At 46.1% G+C, this 17,861-nt stretch overlaps 1 protein-coding gene across 1 annotated transcript in view; it reads right to left on the bottom strand.

The window, feature by feature from the left end:
• alpk1 (alpha-kinase 1) overlaps positions 1-17,861 on the bottom strand; it is a 165,556-nt gene that overhangs the window by 11,059 nt on the left and 136,636 nt on the right. The window contains exon 10 of the mRNA XM_041184630.1: positions 241-2,476. Within this exon, the coding sequence (XP_041040564.1) occupies positions 241-2,476 (2,236 nt within the window). The remainder of the gene's footprint in view (positions 1-240; positions 2,477-17,861) is intronic.

Raw genomic sequence — 17,861 nt, 5'->3', positions numbered from 1 at the left:
GAAATTATTCGATTGTCTGTAAAAGCACTTTGGAAGGTCCTGAATTCATGAAAGGTTTTGGAAAATTGTAAGTCTTTCTTTTTTAGAGGAAATTGTTGGATATAAAATCATTTTTGAGGCAGAGATTTGAGAAAAGATGAATAAACTAGAGAGATAACTAAATGAAAATTGTTCTAATTTATCTAACCTCTAATTTATCTAATGCTATTAAAATATCTCTAGTATGGAAAAATAACTTACTGCAGGTGTCTTTTAGTTTCTGAGGGTAAAATACTCCCGTGCCCGTAATTCTCTCGATAAGCCACTCATGGCTTACACCTGCAAACAGCATTTTATAATCTTCATCAGTTATATCACGCCTCTCAATTGTCTGGTTCTTTCTTGAAAGAAACACAAAGGAACTGCTGCTTGAGCTCACTGATGGACTCACATAGTTGAGGTCTGAGCAATTGCTTGAAAAAAAAGGTGATTTGTACCACGATCTAAAAGAGGTGCTGGAGTTGAGACTGCTGTTCAGAAACTGGTTACTCAGTCTGTCATGTTCACTTTCACCTTCTGTTGGTGACACTTTGTCACATCCTTTGTCAGATTCCTTGTTGGATAGTGAACCTTGAGCAGAACTGTTCTTCCTTAGGGTTGTATCATGATTATGTGCTTCTTTTTTCTTGCTTTCATCTGGATGTTTGTGCACCATCGCAGAGATTCCTTCGGTAATTGGAAGGTTATTGCTGTCTTCTGTATCACCAACAGTCTCTGCTGTTGGGTCAACTTCTATCATTTCAAATGACCCATTTTCCTCAGATAAAGACAATCTTTTCTTCACAAAACTCGCTGAATTATTACTGCCAATTGAGGTTGGCTTCATGGCATTTGAATCTGGCTGAAAACAAGAGGAGTTTACATAGCCACATTGACTTGTAGCTGGAAGCATTTTGTTCATATCATCATGAATATCATCAGCAGTCTCTGCATCAGAGTCAACCATCTCAAATGAACCACTCTCTCCTGAAGGTAAGGAGGTAATTTTCCTAATGTTTTCTGAATCTGAATAAGTTCTTGAAGTTTGACATCTGGTCCTATAAGTTGGATCTGAGGGAGAGTAAGGATTTTGATCATGTCCAGTGGTCCTAATGTAACTGCCTGTCTTGTTATCCTCTTCAGTTTCATCAGTAGTTTCTTCATCAGGGTCAACCATTTCACATAACCTATGTTCTCCTGAGGATGAAGATGGAGGATTTTTCTTCCTCATACTGTCTGGAGTACAATTAGTGTTTGAAGCAGTTGAAGAATCTTGAATTTGTGTATATTGTAGAGACAACTGCGGCACTGGTGGAATGATGGACTGTAAAGCAGAATTACTTAAATGACCATCTTTGCTATCCATATTGTGATCAGTCTGTTGATGCTCTCTGACCTCATCAGTTAAGATTGTTGAGCACTCTGTGTCCACGGTGAACAGATGTGGTTTCCTTGCAACCCCGGGTAGCCCATGGTCTTTGTCGCTGATCACTTCCTCCCAGCTGCCAGAAGATCCGGATCCAGATGCTTTGAACCAGGATTTCAAGGAGGAGCTGGAGCCATGACTGTTATTCAAACATCCTGTGCACCCTTTATTTGTGCTGCCCTTGCCCTCTGAAGTTACATCATCCAATTCTGTCTCAGCATCTATCGAGACATGTGGTGGGTCATTTTTTAAGCAGTCATGGGGAACCCTACTATTTTTTGGAAGGTCTGCATTTTCTTTCTCAGGTTTGCCTGAACTTAATAATTCATTATTCCTGCTTTGTGATGCGTCATTATTTTTCCTCATTGTTGACTCTTTTGGTAGAGGGTGCTGAAGAAGATCCTGGCCACCAGGGTGAAATGTGCTTACTTTGGCATCAGCAGTATCAAATTCTTTTGTTTCTGTCTTGAAAGCAGTTATACAGCTATGTGCTAAGTTCTCTTTGCTATTTAGTTGTCTTCTGCAAGTTCTTTCAAACACTGTGCATATTGTTGTGTGATACTGTGCATGTCTTTCAAGGACTTTGTCAAAGGTCATCCTTCCCTTTACTATTGGCTTATCCCAATAATGTTTGTAATGATCAGGGACATAAGACTTAACATCAGAGTTGCAGAGATCTTTTATTTGCAGATGAACTTTGACTTGGCTGATCAGTTCCATGATTTCCTGTGCCAAAGTTTCCAGGGTTTGAGTGCTGTACAGATACAATTTTTTCATCGCTTCTTTGCATAATTGTCGTGCCTCTTTAAGATTTTCACTCTTATCTGTGAGCCAGTTGTGCACAGTTGTAAGAGAGAAAGCTGCTTTCACAAACCCATGCAGTTCTTGCTTACTTGTTATCAATTCACCTCTTCTCTTGGTAAGGAGACCTATTTCAAAGGCCTCCTTTGCCTGTGAAAGGTAGAACTGTCTTTCTTCCTCCGTTCGTTCCCTTTTAAAACTATATGAAAGGAGACATGTTCCATAAATGTTCTGGGGGAGGAAATAAAGAGTGGCAGTTAAAGTGCTCTATTTCAAATTGTTCTGGCAATAGTTAGGACACTTTTTTTATATTAACACAACATCAAGTCCTAAATATGGTGGATGATTGCACTGGAAGCACTCACATCAGTAGCTAGATCAAATCCAGCAAACTAATCATCTTTATTTACAGATCCTAAAGGTTTGAATACGCTTCTTTTAAAGTTGTTTGGAGGAGGGACCTGACGGGATTATGTTGCTTACTGCAATTTTGCCCAAAAACTAAATAATCAAATGCAAATGAAATTTGGACCTAGAATTTCCACAAAATAATTTGTACTGTTGGTGCCCCTTAAAAAAATTCTGCCTGCTGGTGGCCTTCAGAGGGAGTTACACATGAATGTCCTTTGTATTCTCATTGGTGCAAGCACTAGTATAAAACGGGTTTAAGCTGCTGCCTTACATGAACCCTGTTGTGCAGCCTTTAAAACAGATAGACCAGCCTTTACCCTATATCAGTAGACTGGGGTCAAACAGCTGAGAGAGGAACAGTACTTATTCCTTCACCTTCATTCTCTAATATCTTCATCACATGACCCAGCAATATTTTTAGATGCTTGTACAAGGGTATAATTACTCAAGCAATATTTGTACCCAGAGAAGAACACCCAGCTTCACTCATTCAGACTTCTGAACACTCTTGGGGTTCAGTGTAGGCAGGATGAACAAATGTCTTTGTGTGACTGCCATCAAGTTATCTAGAATTAACACTTGTGCCACCCAGAAGGAGGTGACACTAGCATTGAGAGCAAACATCCCCAAACTACAGAACATTGCTGTGAAAAAGTCCCTATACTGAGCAAACCAGGCAAAACAACACAATGCACAGCTCAGTCTTTTCTTCCTAACCCACCCTGGGTACATTCTTCACCTTAAAACAACACTTACTCAACTGGCCCTTCACAGTATTCTTGGAATACGATATTTAGTTATATGCACAACTGTAAAGCCACTTCCTTCACTTTTACAACCTCATACACCCACATGTCTTACTTCACCCCTCCCATGCTGCTTGATCAATTCTGCGCACCACCTGGCTTTTCACTTCTATGGAAATACCTTCAGCAGTGCATCATCCTATACTCTACCCTTCAAATAGCGTCTGGCTCACTGTCCCTCCACACCTGCCTTCAGTTTATTGATGTACCACACTGACTCCACCATACCCAGGTCACATTTATCCCATCATGGGACCTCTGATTTTAATTCTAGAATCCCTCTTATCATCTCCTATCTATTCACCATTTATTACCGTGATATATCTATCCTAAGTTTGCTTTGTAACTAAATCCTTATAACTTGAATTTTCCTGTGTCCATGTACATTTTAGCAGCTGCTCCAGACTTGAGCCCATCTTCTTCATTTCCACTTTTTTCTCCCCATATTTTATCTTTTCTCTTTACCGCTCTTTACCACTGGGGCTAATCTTCCCTACCTTCTTCCTGTCCCACCCAGGCCTCCTACTGCCATTGGATCAGCTATCACTGATGTGCTCTGCATCTCCCAGCAGAACGTCAGTCCACTTGGGGACAAGGCCCCGAACATCCATGAGTTTATTGTACATGACTGCATTGACACCATGCGTTACGACGGGGATGGGAGGAGTGAGTAGTTTCTCTAGCCTCACTACTCCACAGGTCGCATCATAAGTGTAAAAGTTTAATTCCCTCACCAAAATGGCCAATTGTTTACTTTTGCTACTCCTTGACCCAGAATAAAAGAGACTTTAACCAGGTTGCTTTCAATAAATTCAGAAGAATTGATTTATTTTAAAACAAAACATTTTTAAAAAAACAAGTTGCAAAACTCGTTAATATACAACTTGTAATCCGGAAGTGTAACAAAGGACAAGACAAATAAGGTCTCTACAGAGGTTGGCATAAGGGAACACTTAATGAAAACGATAAAGTTTGAAATGACCTTGATACTGTTGATTTGGTATTCCTGCGATCAACGCGCTGGTCACAGTAGTTGTTTGGAAGTCCTTTCCAAAGGATCTTCGGTGAAACATTGGCTGGGGCTTTCCATGCCCACTGGCATTGGGCATGTTCAGTGACATGAGTCAAAAATATGGTGAGAATGCCAAAAATTGGCTTCACGACATCGTGAAATCAGCTTGCGATCATCTGCCGATGGCGAGCCGCGTTTGCTGCCATCGGACACTGGGAACCTCGCTGTAATATATCTGCATATCATTATAAGCCCAGTCTGTGGGAATTGATGTTCTCCTCTCCCGCTGGATCATCCACCCAGGTCGGCGTGATTGCACGGCAATGTGTTTCACAACAACATATGAAAGGCATGCACTTGTGGGCTGCACTTTGAGGGGAACTCAGACGTGAGTGCACAGTAATGTTGCGGAGCACTCAGCTGGGTCACCTGTTGGACTTCAAGGTTGAAGCGAGTTGGGGGGGGTGTTGGGAAGGGCTGCCCTGCAGTTGATGAGACATGGGGAGGGGTGGGCAAGGGCTGCCTTACTGTTGAAGGTAGCCCACAAGCACATGTGGGATGGGAAGTTGGTGGGTGAGGGAAGCGGCCACACATCAGGGAAACCTTATATAAATTGACCATTCCTCTGCAGCTGAGACAGTTCAGGCACAGCCACATTGGTATGGTTGGAGTTGGGCCTCTAGCTTCTCTGCCCACTCAAGCAATGCAGAGGCATAAAAGTGCCACCAAGTGCTCCAGAGCTTTTCAGCCCTTGGGCACAGACTGCAAGATAATGAACATTTTAGTGGACTGCTGGATAACTGGGCACATTATACAATTTCCTTCATAAAGATGGCTGAGGAGCAGTCACTGGTGGAGGTGCTCACAGCCCCTTGCAATGTCATCGCCCCGGTTTGACCAGTCTCCCCCACAGTTCAAGCTAACAGCTCAGCCTTGCAGTGCGGGTTAGGAGAATACCTGCACCTGAGCTGAGAGCACAGCATGCAGTCCTGTGGGCAAAGCTGCCACCAATTGGTCAGGTGGAGTGGGGCGGAGGAGGATGGGGATTCGGGCAGCCATGCAGCGCACTAATCTCTGGCCATTCAAGTGGTGGCCAGCACTCTCCAGGATGTGTTAAGGGGTTTTCATTCTTAACCAAGACAGGTTCTTAGTACACCCATGCTAACTCATGCATCTCTTTCTTTCATCCTGCAAGAGGAGTACTTCAGATGCATAGAGTTATATGTCTCGTGATGTACAGAGAGTGAAGATGGAGAAGAGAATGACTGAGGAGCCTGGTTGCGCAGAGGGAGGAGCAGCACCCTCTGGAAGAAGGGGTGGCTGGGGCTCCCGCCCAAGCCACTGAAGAGCCACAGCGAGCCATTGCGCAAGCTAGAACCAGGGTCTATAGATGCTGCATTTCATTCCGGCAGATGACCGAGAACCAGTGTTGCCTCAGACTGCGCATGTCTAGGGAACTGGTTGGTCACATCTGCCAGTTACTGCAGGATTTGGTGCCATGGGGACATGGGAGGCATCCACTGCCAGTGGCTGTGAAAGTGACCACGGTGCTAAATTTCCATGCCAATGGCTCCTTTCAGGGCTCCACAGGTGACCTCTGTGGGATATCACAAGCATCTACCTACAAATGTATCCATGAGGTCATGGACACCATCTTCGCGAGGGCCACACAACTTTGTGCATTTCGCCCGGGACCAGGACAACCAGGATGCAAGAGTGATTCACCCAGATCTCGGGTTTCCCACAGGGGCAGGATGCCATCGACTGCACTCACATGGTGCTCAGATCTCTATCACAACACACAGTCAACTATGTCAACCGCAAGGGATTCCATTCACTGAATGTGCAGCTGGTATGCAACCATCACAAACGCATCCTGCACCTTTGGGAATGGTTTCCAGGGATTGTGCACGACTCCTACATTCTCAGTTGGTCACAGATCCCTAAAGTTTTCCAGGGTCCACAGAAGCTGCAGGGATGGCTCCTCGGGGACATGGACTACCCGCAGAGGACATGGTTGATGACATCTGGCAGAGCGAAGGTCTAACGAGACTCAAGCTGCAACTCACAGCTTGGTGGAGCAGACCATCGGGATGCTGAAATGAGGCTCCAATGCCTGAACTGGTCTGGTGGAGCTCTGCAATACAGTCCACAGAGGGTGTCACGCATTGTCGTCATCTGCTGCATCCTTTACAACCTGGCACTGCAACAGGGAGAGGAGCCGGCTGAGAAGGAGATGGAGGAGCCGCACGCCTCATCTGATTTGAAGGACGTCAATGAGGATGAGGGTGAGGAGGACTTTGAAGGTAATGATGATGGGGATGAAGCCCTTGCACTGGCCGGATGTGGCAGGCGGGCTCAGGAGGCCCTCATAGCTGCTAGATTTGTGGAAGATGATGACGATGTGCAGTGAGGAGACGCCATAGATCCTCACACTGCATCTGTGAATGTTTGACTCCAGTCTGACTTATGGCAATGCACATACCCTCTGTGATAATGCTGCTGTCATGGAAACAGTGAAGGCCTTAACAGGCACTCGATTGCAGGAGGATGATTATGACATGCAGTGAGGACACTCCATAGATCTTCACATAGCCTCTTGAGAAAGTCTGATTCCTGTCTGGCTGTTGGGAGCTCGCTTCCACTTTGTGAGCAGGGTCATATCATAGAGATGCAGCCATGGAACTTTAAAAGTAGCTGATCATTTGTCTGCCTTCAGCACCTGCCCCCTTCAGGAGCACAGATGCTGAAGAGATGGAGGCCAGCCCCACCTCAAAGGTGCTGAGAGCACACAGACAGTATGAGAGAACTCTATGGCCCACTACATTCTGGCAGCAATGACCAGCACTGCCAAGGTACAGGCATCAGTAATGTTTCCAGGGAATGTGAGGCTGGACCATCACTGTGGTCTGAAGGCTGTACAAAGCACAGGGAAGAGGCGCTGAACTGAGACACATGCCTTTATCTTGAGCAGAAAGGTTTCACATCTGAGTGACAAGAACAAGGAGCCACAGGCAGGGAGACATTTTGGGAGTTTATTGACAATAGTGAACAGTGTGTACAAGTGATTAACACCTGTGCCCAGACTGTGCAGCTACATTTCCTTAACCTTCCTAACCCTGCCACTACGTCTTGGTGCTCCTCGGCCATCGACAGCGCAGGTGGAGGCAGCCTGCTAACTACTACATCCTGTTTATGATGACCTTGGCGGGCATCTTCTGGAGGGCTGAGACCTGGAGGGCCTTGACCTGCTTTCGGGGTCCTGCTGAGTGGCAATGGCACCCTCCTCAGCCTGTGGAGCTGCAGCTGCTGAGGTCACAGGAAGAGGGGATTTGGATGGGCCAGACACTCCCGGATCACCTGGATGAGTGACTCCGGGGGTATACCTCCTGATCCTCCTCCCTATGGGTGCCCAAAGGCCACTGGCTGACTTTTTGAGGAGAAGTGGTAGCTGGACTGAGAAGGAACTGCCTCGCACCCTCTCACGTACACATTGTTGGAGGCCAACTATGACATCTGTGATGGAGTTGAGCCCACACAGCAGTGCAGGAGCGACGTCCTGGACCAAGGTCTCTATTTTGGTTGCCTTCCTACCAGTGAACTCAGTGCATTGGCATGCCGGTGCTATCACTTCAACCTGAAGGCAGATGGACTCCTCCATTATGCATTGCAATCTGAGGTATGCAGTGGGCATCCATTCCAGATGTTCCTGAGCTTGTCTTTGCAGCTCCAGCAACTGTGACACGACCGAGTCCAGAGGCTCGTCATCTGAATCTGACTCAGCAAAGTTATGGACATCCAGCAGTCCTCCGAGTGCCAGACACCTGGGAAATCTCTGCTGCTGTCTGCTGCAGATCAGACAGTGCAATGTGCTCACCAGATTGTGATCCTGAGACTACTGTAAAGCTAGGTCCCACTAAGGTGTGTGTCTCTGCGCTAGTGGAGGGTGTGGCTAAGTGCTACGATAGGATTTCGAGCAGCGTGCTTTCAGATTCCTCTTCAGAGGTTTCTTTGGGGCTTGACTGGAGGCCCTGGTTCATGGACTCCAATGGCTGTTTGGCAGATGTGCCTGGGAAGCAACAGGAGATAATTAGTACATGGCAGTGGCCTGTGAAACAGGACACATCACTCACAGCATGGTTGTCTGATAGATGTTGCACTGCTGGATCCTCACTTGGTAGAGCACCACCGACCTCACCATCAGCACAGGAATTGTCCAGATCCTTGCTGACCATCAGGATGGCTCTGTTTTCAATGTCCATAAGGATTTTGATTTCAGGCATTCCGCCACCATTCTGCGACCTTTTCCTCTTGTTGTGTGCCAGCTTATCCTGCATGAACAGAGATGGAGAGAGTGCAAGCAGAACATCTGCTAGGCCAGATGATAAGTATGTCTGGCATATATGGGTGGTGAGTGGTCCCATGGATAGGCTGAGGTCAATGAAGGTGTTTGTGAGAGAGTGAGATGGGATGTCCCTTGAACTGGCAGTGAGTGAGGACTCTGTAAGTGAGAGCGATGAGAAGAGTTACTTACCCTGGCAGAATGGAGAATATCATTCAACCTCTTGTGGCACTGGGTGGCTGTCCTCTTTTGAAGGACATTGGTGCTGACCTCCGCTGCCACTGCCTCTCACTCTGGACTAGTGAGGTTGCTGCCCATCCTGTGGCCAGAGCGGGGAAGGACATCACAGCCTCCACCTTCACTGTGTCCAGAATGCGCTCAAGGGATGCACCATTGAAGCTGGGGGCTGCAGTCTTTTTGCCTTTCAGAGCCATGTCTTCCTTGCAGCAGTTGTGGACTGGAAGCACTGAGATGTGTGCACGCGCAGCTGGACAGGGCGTGCCTGGCTTGCTGAAGCAGCAAGGTGATGGCATGGCGGGCGACGGAGAACCCACCTGCCATGGAAATGGCTTGTTCCCTGGGAACGCATAATTAATACGGTGTGGGACGATATGGCATAAAAAACTGCCATTGCGGTTGGCGGGTGAAACATTGTTTTACCCACCCCCTACCGCACTTAATGCAAATCTAGGACAATTCTGCTCACTGTCCTTGTTAACTCTTGCTTGTTGCAGCTTCACAGGCTTTCAAATACAGACGAGTTAAACTGAGATGAGAATTTTCTGGCTGAAGGTTAACATTCACTCTGGACTGCAGGCAATACGGGGAGGCGGGGAGTGAGAGGGGCAGAGAGAGAGCAGCAATCCTTCTTCACAGTTTGCTCCCAATACACACACTGAGTTCAAAAAACATATTCAGAAAGAACTTCTCCCAGGGCAGGTGTTTTTTCAGCCAATCAGCAGGAACCACAGCCTGGCAAATGCAGTTTTAAAAAAAAAACTCAAGTAAACCAAGTGACCCTTATCTTCCCGGGTGTCTTGCTGGTCATTTAGCTGAAATCATGTGATTTCTTGGGAAAAAAAACAGCTTGTTCACAGATTAATGTGAACTTGTAATCTTTTAATAAAAACTCTTTAAAAAGCCTATAGTTCTTGGAGGTATGGATTCCTAACACATGGCCTTGACAGAAATCTTCCCTCCTCCTTATCCCTTTTAGGACTTGTCCCATCCAAACTGCCATGGCACTGGGATGGCTGGTATCACAAATACATACATTGGTCTTGTCCCTCTACTCCACTGGTACCTTCTCCTCCTTGTGAGAAGGCATGCAACTCTTGCTCTTGTTCTACTCTTCTTGCCTCTCATTTGAAGTCCTCATTCTCTACAGCCCACCTATGTACCATGCCAATTTTTTCACTGGTCACTGCTTTCCCCTCTTGTACTCGTCATCAGCTGTCCCTTGAGGCAAGGATAATGCCTACTTGTCAGGAATACTTACTTGTCTTCATGTCACTGAACAGGCTGATTCTCGACCCACAAACCTTTGGGTACATGGGGCAGAATGTTCCACGAGGTAATGGATATGGCGTGCAGGATTTGCTTCTTTTACTTTCCATCTTTGCCGTCGCTTTGCCTCAACATTAAGACATTGTTACTCAAAGCATGATGCAGCTTGATGGACAAGTTGTCACCACTTTCAATGACTGGTAGCAAGCTCCTCCGAGTCATTAATGTCATTGCTACTGCACTCCAAGGAAAGCTTCAGGACACCTTTGAAGTGCTTCCTTTGTCCTCCCCTGGAATGTTGGCCATTTGAGAGTTGAAAAAACTTGACCTGGCGGGGAAGATGCTTTTTAGTTTCCTGGATAGTCTTGTCAATCAAAGGTTATTTTGCAGAGTTTTGCCTGAATGCTTATGGAGTTGGCTTCAAGATGGACACTAGCATTTGTTTGATGGTTCTCTCATTGAATCCAGAGGATGTAGTGGAGGCATTGTTGATGTAATTTTGCTAGCACATTTATGTGTCACTGATACACAGTCCAGGTCTCACTGTGATACAGGAGTGTGCTGATGACAACTGCTGTGTATACTGGGACCTTTGTTGATGTGCAGAGGTCTTTATTGTCAAATGCTTGCTGCCATAGTTTGTAGAAAGCTGAGCTGGCTCATCTGACCCACTGTTGAATCTCCTCATCAATGGCCACTTTTTGAGAAAGGTGCTGCCAAAGTAAGAGAAATGCTTATCATGTTCCAGGTTCTCTCCTTCAACAGATATGGAAGGTGGAATATTTGGCTGACCAGGTGTGGGTTGACATATGGGTTTTGTTTTGAAAATTCAGGGTCAGGCTGTTTCTTGTATGCAGAATTGAAGAGATTGAGAGTGGCCTGCAAAACAGTGGGCAACGATACTGCAGTCATCCACAAACTGTATGTATGTCTCTGGTGGTAAGTTTAGTTTTGGCTCCGAGGTGACTGAGATTAGAGAGTTTTCAATCTAGGCAGCAAAGGGCAGTTGATCTTTGATGAGGTGAATAGCCACTGTCAGGCAGATTGTAAATAGTATGGGGGCTATCATACAGCCTTGCTTGACACCAGTCCAGAATTTGAAGGCATCTGTTTCAGATCTCCCACTCAAGACAGCTGCAGCCATATCATCAAGAAGCAATTGCAGGATTGTGATGAAGTTCCCTAGGCATCCAAATCTTTGGAGCACAATCCACAGAGCTTCACGGTTTACTGAGTCAAATGCTTTGGTCAGATTGATGAATGCAATGAACAGTTCCTGGTATTGTTCTTGACAATTATTTGGATTTGTCTGGCAACAAAGACCCTGTCGGAGGTTCCACTGGCAAGCCTCAAGCCACACTGTCTCTGGAAGGATTTCCTCAGACACAGGAAGTAGGCCATTCAGTAGAATATATGTCAGGATTTTCATGCTATGGACAAGGGAGAAATAGCTCGATAGTTTCCACAGCTTGATTTATCTCCCTTCCTGAAGATGGTTACAATTGTTGCATTGCTGACGTCCAGTGGTGGGAATGGTGGAGGAGGGGTTGGTGGCGGGCTGGGGTGGGGAGGGGTGCTCGTTTCCTTGATAATCCGTAGGATGACTGCATGGAATCTTGATGTGAGCAAAAGCCCATCAGCTTTGAAAACTTTAGCTGGAATAACATTGGAGGCCACAGGCTTTGTTGTTTTTCAACAGTTTGATTGCTTGTTGCTACTCTTCCATCAAAGGTTCACCCATGGATTCTACCATTGGGTACTGGGGGGTAGGCTGGAGAATATCAGCTGCCACGTGGATTCACAATTGTTGGAAATGTTCTTTCTACTGTTGATGGGTGGCATTGTCATCCTTAAGAGAAACACCATCCTGTGAGTGAAGAGGATTTTGTCCTTTTGATCTTGGTCCATAGATGGCCCTGGTGGCTTCAAAAAAGCTTTGCATGTCATGATGGTCAGCATCTTGTTGAACCTCTCAGGCTTTCTCTTCACACAATTTGTCCTTTGTCTTCCGGATTTGTCTTTGCACGTCAGTCTTGACCTGTTGGCATGCTGCTTTCTTGACTTGTGACCTTGGGTTGTCCTGCCAGGCACTGAAGGTTGATCAGTTTTGTTCTAGGAGGTCATATATTCCTGCATCATTTTCATCTAACCTGTCCTGGTGGTGATGATGCTCAAACCCAATGTTCTAGACACAGGAGTCTGGCACAGCTGACATTATTTGATCCTACTGTTCTGGAATTAAGTTGGGTGTGTGAAGATTTCCCAGATTAGATGTGAGCTGAACTTGGAATTCCTGTCTTCAGTCAGCCTGTTTTGAGGGCTGAGACACTGATCTTCTTCCTTTTGGGTGTTTGGTTCTTGTGATGTCTTGGTGCTAGGTGGATGTTCATCACCGATTAAAAAGTTGATGATCTGTCCAGCAGGCATTAGTGCCCCACGTGGATCGAGTTTTGTATTTGTCCTGGTGGAAGAGGGTGACGGTCATAATGAGACCATGCTAAGCACACCTTGTCAGCAAGAGGATGCCATTTGCATTGGCTTTCCCCACCCCGTTTCCAAATGGTTCTGCTCCAAGACATTGGCGACTTGGCCAACTCTGGCACTAAAGTCCCCCAGAAGGATGATCTTTTCTTCTTTTGGGATGGCAGTGACATAGTTGTATTGTCACTGGACTGGTATTCCAGAGACCCAGGGTAATGCTCTGGGGACCCGCGTTCGAATCCCACCACGGCAGATGGGTGGAATTTGAATCCAATAAAAATCTGGAATTAAAAGTCTAATGATGACCATGAAACCATTGTTGATTATTGCAAAAACCCATCTGGTTCACTAACGTCCTTTAGGGAAGGAAATCTGTCATCCTTACCTGGTCTGGCCTACATGTGACTCCAGACCCACAGCAATGTGGTTGACTCTTAAATGCCCTCTGAATGAGGGCAATTTCGGATGGGCAATAAATGCTAGTCTAGCCAGCAATGCCCACATCCCATGAATGAATATAGTAAAAGAAACTTCATCAGGGTCAGAATAGAACTTTTACTTAATATATTCATCAGAGTCAAGGGTCAGGACATCAGTGCTGATGACAGTGGCATATTGACTGTGGCTGAGCTGTAGATGAAAGTGTCAAGAGTCTTTCAAATACACAATTGGGAAGCTCTGGCAGTGCATCCAAGATCCTATTCCGGATTGCAAAACCAACTCTGTGGACATTAGGGGCACTGTCAGCCTTTCCTTTCCAGTAGAAGATGTATCCCCCTGCTTGTTCCTTCAGCTGCCCCTCCCCAGAGGTCTGGTCTCAATGAGAGTGGTGATGTCAATTTAGAGTCTCAATAGCTCACATGATACAACTGCAGTTCTTCTTTCCGGATGGTCACTTTTGAGATTATCCATGAGTGTTCTAACGTTTCAAGTTGCAAAATTTAAATTTTTCTTTCTTTGATCACAAAGATGTTGTTTCTGCAGAGCACAGTTCCCCAGCCAGGAGAAAGTGGGACAGCCTATTTTTAGGGCACCCTTCTAGCTCCTCCCCATTTGGGGTGACCAGAGGGTATCCTGAAGGGGGCTGCTCAATCACAGATGCTGCTGCCCAAAGACACCTTTGTCTCAACACAGGTATCCAACAACCTTCGTGCATCTGTTATCTGTGTGCAGATTCTTGACTAGGGACTCCCAATTTCACAGCCCTGTTCCCATCACCAATTCTCCATTGCCACAGGACTTGACAAATGAACCCTGGTAGAAGCCTGTTCGTGACTTTGTTTAACGTAGGGGCCTTGGGTGGTGTCATTGTCCATACAATCATGACAGGTTGATAGTTATATTTTGCTGACATGTTGAATCATGGTAACCGGGATCACCTTGCTGCTACAGCCTTCTTCCGTCTTCACAGCCGATGAGGCACACTACACAGTCTTCATTTGCCTGGTCCGTTGTTGCCTCCCTCTGTGTCTCTGCTGAATGACTTCTCACCCTTGGTGATTTCAACATCTCCATCTCAAATCATGTAGCTCGACTTCATTTCCCTCCTACCCTCCCATAAATTATTTCCTCCACATAAATATCTGTACATCTGTACCCATATTCAAAGCCACCTCCTTGACCTACTCCCTTTGTGTAAATCACAGATAAAGCCAGGCCTGATCACTTCCTTGTATAGCTCGACACCCACAAAAAACTTATTCCCCCCCTCCCCCCACCCCCTGCCCTGTCCCCGGGTCCAAAAACACAATGACAACACTCAGCTTTCTGCTTCCCATCCTCCACTGCCTTCAATACTCAGGCTGCTTGTCCCACATCCAGTACTGAATAAGCAGGAATTTCCCCCAACTAAATATTGACCCACTATATCTCCAATCTCTACCCACCGACTTCATTCCTCTCCTTGGCAACTGTCTGACTTTGCAACCTTGGTATCATATTTGACCCTTAGGTGAGCTTTTGACCACATATCCATACCATTGCTAAGACCATCTCTTTCCACCTCCATAACATCACCTGACTATCTCCCTACCTCAGCTCTTCAGCTGCTAAAATCCTCATCTATGTCTTTGTTCCCTATAGACTTGGCTATTCCAATACACCCCTGGCTGGTCTCCAGTCTTCCAACTTCCATAAACTTGAGGTTATTCAAAACTCTGCATTTTAACTCACACTAAGTCCCTTTCACTCATCACACTTGTGCTCTCCACCACACATTGACTCCTGGTCCAAAATATCCTCAATGGTAAAATTTTCATCCTTGTTTTCAAATCCCTCCATGGCCTCCCTCCTCCCTATCTCTATAATCTCCTCCAGCCCCACAGCCCTTTGAGATATATGCATTCCTCCAATACTGACCTCTTGCGCATCCCCAATTTTAATCACTCCACCATTGATGGCTGTGCCTTCATCTGGACACCCAGAATTCATTCCCTAAATGTCTACATCTCCTTACCTCTCTTACCTCCTTCAAGCCTCTCCTTACAACCATCCTCTTTGACCAAGCTTTTTGTCATCTGCTCTGTTATCTCCTCATGTGGTTCACTCTCAAAGTTCGCTTGCTAACGCTCCTGTGCAGAGCCTTGGAATATTTTACTACCACAATAAAAGGCAAGTTGTTGTTGTGTTGTTCCTGCTGTTAGCACTCATTCCTCAACTGCTAGCTTTCCTCTCATTAAATCTATCTTACTGTGGAACAAATTGGCACACAGTGCCCACAGGTAGGGCATTTGAAGGAGAGAGGAATCCCTAACCATAAGTACTCAGCACTTTCAAAGAGATGGTCATGCAGCTTGTGAGAAGGCACTCAACACTTGCTGTTGGCATGGTCAGTGGCACCCTGCTAGCACCAGGTAACTGACTGAGCACCTACATTGGCACAGCAAAGAGACACAACTTTTCGCCAACTCTTGATGCAGAATTTTAACCTCCAAAGAAGGGTGAGGGTGGTTGGGATTGGGTGTAAGCAATAGTTGAAGCTCCAAAAGTGGCATTGAGTTGGGAACCCGATAATGTCCTGCCCAAATCTGGATTTAACCTGGGTGACTTTGCAAGTGCGGTGGAATCCCTGTGGAGCTGTTGGGTGAGTAATGTAAAATATGGAAATAGTTAATTAACCAAGGATCTAACCCAGTCAGATCACGGGATTTCGCAGCTGTGCGTAACATCCATGTCAATGAGGTGAAAACACAACAGGGACTTATTGAACAATGAAACTGACGCACTGGAAAGCCTTTAAAAAAAGTGAAATTTCAAAGCTTGTGACCAGCCTCAGTGAAAGGTTTATGCTTACAGGATTTGTTGAGAGAGCCTGGCTTCACTGCTGTGAAGGTCAGTTCCAAATTTTTTGAAGTACGATCAACTACCTTGGATCTTACTGACCTTCATCTCAACGCCCTTCCTGTCAGCCCTCACAGCAGCATGGGAACAGCTTATGGAGCAGTAGCGTGGACCACTGATGAGGAACAACAGGATCAGCCATACCAACACCAGCAGCAGCAGGAACCATGCCAGCATCAGGGGAAGCAGGAGGCATACCAACAGGGGGCACACCAGGAGTAGCAACAATGCCAATCGCAGCATCTTTTTTCATAGCCAGATGCCACAGGACAGCAAAAGAGGGGATGAACACAGAAATCCAGCTCAAAGGAGGTGATACCTCCATTTTAGGATATACAGATAGAGAGTGAGCCTCAATATGATGTAGCAACAGTGCCTCATGAGGTGCAGTTTTCATTGTAGGTCATTGCTGACCTCTGCAATCTCCTGGAAGGAGGAGCAGGTTGACATGCATTCTGGTGTCTGTCAAGGTCACCACAGCTCTTAATTGCTCTGCCTTTGGCTCCTTTCGGGGATCTGCTGGGGATATTTCCAGGATCTCTCCATTTGCTGCCCATAAATGCATCTTCCAGGTCACTGTTGTCTTGTTTTCCAAGGCTGCCACTTATGTAAATGCAGTCACGGATGAGGCTAGTCAGACACACAGGGACGCCGGCTTTGCTGCAATAGCTAGATTCCCACAGGCATAAGGAATGACTGATTGCTCACATGAAGCAATCAAGTTGCCTTCAGATCAGCCAGAGGTTTTCATCATTCTATCAGTGATGTAGTTTGTGACCACTTGGAAGGTGATTATGCATGTCTGTGCTGGATATCTAGGGAGCTGTCATGATTCACTCATTCTATGGTAAACACATCTCCTGCAGATTGTTTCTCTTCCAAACAGTGTCAGTGGCTGGCTCCTGTCTTACAAGGGCTATCCTCCGAAGATCTGCCCGATGAAAGATTACCATTGAGCCAGAGGAGAAATTCAACAGGAGCCACATGACCACAAGGTACATAATAGGACAAGTCTTTGGGTTGGACAAGATGTGATTCAGGTATCTTGACAGATCTATAGATGCTCTTCAATATGCCCTATCAAGGGTGTCCAGAATGGTTGTGGTCCATTGTGCCTTTCACAATATTGCACCACAAAGAGGAATGGAGTTGCGGGAAGAGGAAGGCGTGGAATTATCTGCATTCGAGGATGAGTGGGAAGAACCAAAGCAGCCATGGTGTCCACATCACTCACATTGCTCTACTCCAGTAGTCGCCAAAGTGTGTGTATCTGTGCTGGTGGAGGATGTGCATGAGTCATATGATGGTGCACCCTCAGTGTGGCATCATTTCCCTTCTCTGCGACTTCACGGTCTGGTCACTCAATATCTCCAGCATCATCCATGAAGGACTTGTGGGTGATCACAGACATGAGTTTGTGCTGATGTGAGGAAAGGGTACCAACTTAACAAAGTGCATACCATGACAGTTCAGCTTGTGATGATATCAATTCAACATGATCGAGCATTAAGTACCAAATGGCAGGTTGATATCTAATGCTGTTACCAGGTCTCTGGGCCCCCACCATCTCTCCATTACCGATATCTAATATCCGTGCCACTCTGCTGATTTCCAGGCACCCTCCTCCATGGCAGTCAGGGTGGCAATGGCTGCAAGTCTATCCCTGATTCTCTGCCTCTAGCTGGAGTTGTGTGTTCTCTCCTTCTGCAATGAGAGAAA

Source organism: Carcharodon carcharias, chromosome 1, assembly GCF_017639515.1.
Source record: "Carcharodon carcharias isolate sCarCar2 chromosome 1, sCarCar2.pri, whole genome shotgun sequence".
Lineage (NCBI taxonomy): Eukaryota > Metazoa > Chordata > Chondrichthyes > Lamniformes > Lamnidae > Carcharodon > Carcharodon carcharias.
The sequence above is the reverse complement of the archived record's forward strand: the minus strand, read 5'-3'. Positions and strand labels throughout refer to the sequence as shown.